This window comes from Colobus angolensis, unplaced genomic scaffold (genome assembly GCF_000951035.1).
Source record: "Colobus angolensis palliatus isolate OR3802 unplaced genomic scaffold, Cang.pa_1.0 Scaffold33, whole genome shotgun sequence".
Lineage (NCBI taxonomy): Eukaryota > Metazoa > Chordata > Mammalia > Primates > Cercopithecidae > Colobus > Colobus angolensis.
This window is the reverse complement of record NW_012116599.1, coordinates 10,083,571-10,089,343: the sequence shown is the minus strand read 5'-3', so window position 1 is coordinate 10,089,343 and position 5,773 is coordinate 10,083,571. Positions and strand designations below refer to the sequence as shown.

General features: G+C 38.9%; 1 protein-coding gene across 1 annotated transcript in view; it reads right to left on the bottom strand.

Annotated features, from left to right (window-relative positions):
* Positions 1–3,351: 3,351 nt before the first annotated feature.
* Positions 3,352–5,773, bottom strand: part of SP100 (SP100 nuclear antigen) — a 133,333-nt gene continuing 130,911 nt past the window's right edge. Inside the window, exons 27-30 of the mRNA XM_011952040.1 lie at positions 5,482–5,602; positions 5,115–5,186; positions 4,454–4,597; positions 3,352–3,645 (exon numbers count right to left, since the gene is read on the bottom strand). Coding sequence (XP_011807430.1) covers positions 3,535–3,645; positions 4,454–4,597; positions 5,115–5,186; positions 5,482–5,602 — 448 coding nt within the window. The 3' untranslated portion in view covers positions 3,352–3,534. The remainder of the gene's footprint in view (positions 3,646–4,453; positions 4,598–5,114; positions 5,187–5,481; positions 5,603–5,773) is intronic.

Below are 5,773 nucleotides of genomic sequence, written 5' to 3'. Positions count from 1 at the left end.
CTCTTCTTTCTTTGTCTTTAGCTGGAGATGGTATTTAAGTTTGAAGTCTCAGCCACCTCTTGGAGAGTTATTCATCTCTCTGAGTATCTCTCATATATACACACATATATATACACACATATAGCTAACTATGGTCCCAAACAGTCATTTCTGAGGTTGGAGCACTTCCTGAAAGGATGCAGTATATGCTTGGAACCAGCTACCCATATATGGTACTCTGTCCCCCATAACCAGAGTTGGATGTATATACATATGTATGTATATATACAGAGATATGTGTATATACATATATATCTCTCTATATATGCTAATAAACTTCTGTTTTTCTCTTGTTAATCTGTCTTTTGTTACAGGGGCCCCAGAGGATCTGGGTAGGGGAAACTTAGAAGGGTAGCAGAAAAATTATTTTTTCCTCCTTTACACATGCAAATACACCAGGGTGCCCTGGCAGAATCATTTTCCAACATAACCAAGAATTGTCAGAGGTTTCAGTGCTCAACTGAGGAATGCTTCCATCTCCTAAACCAATTATGATTCCATGAATTGAAAGCTGAAGATGCTATGGAGCCACCACAGGCTTCCTGATGCCACTGGGTAAAAGGTGAAAATGATGCTATCTAATATTCAGTATGGTAATCAGTGACAAAATTATACATAAATAATGGTAGCTTTCTGTAATAGGCAATAATCAGTAATAAAATTCAATGGGAAAAGATTACTTTCACAGTAACAACAAAAAGTATGAAACTGAATAATTGGGAAGATATAATATGATCCTTTATAGAAAGACTTTATGGTATCAATTATAAGTTTCATTCCAAATTATTCAATAAGAGAACTTGATAAGAAAAGTTCATTATTAAAATTTTTTTATTAATGATCCATTTATTTACAATTTAAAAACTTTTAGGTTCAAGGATACATGTGAAGGTTTGTTATATAGGGAAACTCTTGTCAAAGGGGTTTGTTGTACAGATTACTTCATCACCAATAGATATTTTTTCCGCTTCTCTCCTTCTTCTCATCTTCCACCCTCAAGTAGACCCTAGCGTCTGTTGTTCCCTTCATTGCGTTCATGAGTTCTCATCATTTAGCTCCCACTTATAAGTGAGAACACGTGGTATTTGATTTTCTGTTCCTGTATTAGTTTGCTAAGGATAATAACTTCCAGCTCTATGCATGTTCCTGTGATATGATCTCATTCTTTCTTATGGCTGCATACTATTCCATGGTGTATACATACCATATTTTCTTTATCCAGTTTGATATTGATGGGCACTTAGGTTGATTCCATATCTTTGCTATTGTGAATAGTGCTGCGATGAACATTTACATGCATGTGTTTTTATGGTAGAATGATTTATATTCCTTTGGGTATGTACCCAGTAATGGGATTGCTGGGTGGAATGGCAGTTCTACTTTTAGTACTTTGAGGAATTGCCACACTGCTTTCCATAATGGTTGAACTAATTTACACTCCCACCAACAGTGTATAAATGTTCCCTTTTCTCCACAACCTTACTAGCTGTTATTGACTTTTTAGCAAGAATCATTTTGACTGGTGTGAGATGGTGTCTCATTGTAGTTTTAATTTGCATTTCTCTAATGATCAGTGATATTGAGCTTTTAAAATATGCTTGTTGGCCGCATGTATGTCTTCTTTTGGAAAGTGTCTTTTCGTCTGGGCATGGTGGCTCACGCCTATAATCCCAGCACTCTGGGAGGCTGAGGTGGGTGGATCACCTCAGTTCAGGAGTTCGAGACCAGCCTGACCAATGTGGAGAAAACCTGTCTCTACTAAAATACAAAATTAATCAGGTTTGCATGCCTGTAATCCCAGCCACTCGGGAGGCTGAGGCAGGAGAATCGCTTGAACCTGGGAGGCAGAGATTGCGGTGAGCCAAGATCATACCACTGCACTCTGGCCTGGGCAACAAGAGTGAAACTCCATCTTAAAAAAAAAAGTGTCTTTTCATGTCCTTTGTCCATTTTTTAATGGGGTTGTTTCTTTTTCTCTTGTAAATTTGTTTAAGTTCCCTATAGAAGCTGGATATTAGATCTTTGTCAGATGCATAGTTTACAAATATTTTCTCCCATTTTGTAGCTTGTCTGTTTACTCTGCTGATTGTTTCTCTTGCTGTGCAGAATCTCTTAAGTTTAATTAGATCTCATTTGTCAAATTTTGCTTTTGTTGTGGTTGCTTTTGTCTTTGTCATGAAATCTTTGCCGGTTCCTATGTCCAGGATGGTATTGCCTAGGTTGTCTTCCAGGGTTTTCATAGTTTTCGATTTTACATTTAAGTCTTTAATTGATCTTGAGTTGATTTTTGTATATGGCGTAAGGAAGGGGTCTAGCTTCAATCTTCTACATATGGCTAACCAGTTATCCCAGCACCATTTATAGAATAGGCAGTCTTTTTCCCATTGCTTGTTTTTGTCAACTTTGTCAAAGATCAGATGGTCATAGGCATGCGGTCTTATTCTGTGTTCTTCGTTCTGTTCCATTGGTCTCTGTGCCTTTTTTCTTGGTACCAGTGCCATGCTCTTTTGGTTACTGAAGCCCTGTACTATAGTTTGAAGTCGGGTAACGTGATGCCTTCAGCTTTGTTCTTTTTGCTTAGGATTGCCTTGGCTATTTGGGCTCTTTTTTCATTCTGTATGAATTTTAAAATAGTTTTTTTTCTGTGAAGAATGTCATTGGTGGTTTGATAGGAATAACACTGAACCTGTAAACTGCTTTGGGCAGTATGGTCATTTTAATGATATTGATTCTTTCTACCCATGAACGTGGGATGTTTTTCCACTTGTTTGTGTCGTCTCTGATTTCTTTGAGCAGTGTTTTGTAATTCTTATTGTAGAGATCTTTCACCTCCCTGGTTAGCTGTATTCCTAGGTATTTTATTCTTTTTGTGGCAATTGTGAATGGGATTGCCTTCCTGATTTGGCTCTTGGCTTGGCTATTGTTGGTGTATAGGAATGCTAGTAATTTTTGTATACTGATTTTGTATTCTGAAACTTCTCTGAAGTTGTTTATCAGTGGAAGGAGCATTTGGGCTGAGACTACGGGGTTTCCTAGATATGGAATCAATGTTGTCTGCAAACAGGAATAGTTTGACTTCCTCTTTGCCTATTTAGATGCCCTTTACTTTTTTCTGCTTCTTGACTGCTCTGACTAGGACTTCGAATCCTTTGTTGAATAGGAGTGGTGAGAGAGGGAATCCTTGTCTTGTGCTTGTTTTCAAGGGGAATGCTTCTATCTTTTGCACATTTAGTATAATGTTGGCTGTGGATTTGTCGTAAATGCCTCTTATTATTTTGGGATATGTTCCTTCAATACCTAGCTTATTGAGAATTTTTAACATGAAGGAGTGTTGAATTTTATTGAAAGCTGATAAAGACAGTTTTAAAATGTCAATGAAAAATTTTGGATAATTGTGATGTGGAGTTTCCACAGGAGCAGTCGGAGATTAGTGGGACCATGTGTACACTGTGTAGCTAGCTGCCAGAGGATCTGAAGGGAGCAAGTAAGAATGGGCTAAATAAACATTATAATGTTCTTGCTTGTTTCCTGAATTGCAAAAATGTTTCTGAAATTCTTCTCAAAGTTGTCCTGTACTTGAATTCCCAGTGTAATGAATTTATCTTCCTGAAAAAGCAAAGAAAAAAACATTAATAGCAACAATTATTCAATGAGCCGAGACACCCAGTGTTGCAGATAATCCAGGGCCTTGTTTTAGGTTATCCCAAATGTTAAGTGAGAATTAATCTAGTTACGAGTTCCTTATGTTCCCTGACAATTTAATTATTTATCTTTATCTGGAAGACAGAAAAGTCGAAATAGTACTACATTGAAATCTAATTCCTGATCAAAAGCTTATGGTTTAATTTAAGTTTTAAAAATTCTACTTGTGTGATTTTTACACACAGCATTTTTTTAAGCAACCTTATGATAGTACAGAAATGTTTAAGGCCATTTAATAATGTCTTCCTTTTCCCTTCACTCTCACCCCTTGACATAATCCTTGTTAATTTCTGAAATGGCGCCAGGAAATTCAGATGTAAAGAAATTCAGTGTTTTGACATTTGAGACCTTTGATTTGGTATATTCCTCTAGAGAAGAGAAACACTTTAAATGCCTCTTTAAAGTGCACTTCTATTTCTAGTAGAAACAAATGAGTCTGCAGCCTCTTGTTCTCTATGGGTGAAAATAAACCATCTAGAAATGAGTCAACTCTGGGGTTATAGGACCATGTTTGCAATGGCACCTTCCAGTTCATTGTTATTTTCCCCATATGCACCACAGGGTTTTTAGGATACTTCCACGATTTGTACTTGTATGGGCTTGTCATATGATAAGGGTGATTGTAACATTTACCTGATATGAAAAGATGAAGGGAAAGTGACTTTAAAGTGATGTAACTGAAAAAGAAAAGGAAGCAGGGAGAGCCACTCACCCTGTAAAATTCCTTGTGATTATGAAAGATGAGACGCATGTCCTGCACAAACCCTTCTACTTGGGAGTACGCCTGCTCATTCAGGTTTCTCTTGACTTTGTTTAACCACATGGGCTTCTGTGGGCCCTGAGACCCCTCTTTGTTCTGTTGAGAAAAAGACCAAAGTGAGGCTATCAGCCCGGTGCCATAGACTCCCACTATTATGGAATAAAGGTTTGTGGGCCCCCCCAATCCATAGGTCAAAATCCTAACCCCCCTGTGAAGGTACTAGGAGGTGGGGCTTTTGGGAGAGGTCATGAGGTAAGAAGGGTGGAGCCCTCACAAATAGGATTAGGGCTCTTATAAAAGAGACTCCGGAGAGTTCTCTCCTCTTTCTGCCACTTAAGAACACAGGGAGCAACCCTGTGTTGTCTCTGCAACCTAGAAGATAGCCCCTCTCCAGAACCCGACCCTGCTGACACTTTGATCTTGGACATGCAGCTTCCAGGGCTGTGAGAAAAACATTTCTGCTGTTTAAGCCACTGAATCTATGATAAATTTTTATAGTAGCCTAAACTAAAAACTCATCAACAAGGCAAATAGAATGGCACCTTGTACCATGGGATTCAGATCACAGATTTGACAAATGCCAGTATAAGCATTTTTTTTGGCTGTTACTTACATAATATGGTTCTGAGGCAAAAAAGGGGCTTTTTGGATCACAGTAGACCTTCAAGAGGAGGAATTCACATTTCTGCAAAAGATGGAGGACATTTCAAGTTAAATGCAGTTTAGAGAGAAAGAGCTCATATGCGTGCCCAAAGAGAACACACAACTCTCAAACCTGTGGACTCTTTGAAGCAAACATGGCATGGGGAGTTTCTTTGGACCAGGAATTTTCTTTGAAATATGAATTGTAGCATTAGGTCATGGAGAAAAGCACACCATGGGCCAGCAGTTTGCTTTTGGGCTCCATTCCTTGAGCTTTTTGTAAGACTTTGCCCAGGTGAACAGAAAGGAGGAGGCTTCAGGTTCACATTTTTACTCACCAACTGCTCCTCGGGCAGCATCTGCCTCATCAGGACTTCAGATTCCTGATGACACGGTTGGCTTTCTGGGCATCTTTCCTGAATAGTCTTTATCCTGCAGAAGATGCAACTCCACGGGTTCCTGAGAGATGGGGCATAAAGTGAACAATGGCAGGTTCTGTGAATCAGCCGCCATTCTTACAGTTGTTCAAGTCCTGTTGCTCAAGAATGCCTGGTGGTTTCCACCTTGTATCTAACTTCTCTCTTGGAGGCCTCTGCACTAGATCCCCATTAGGACTCAATAGCCAAAGGC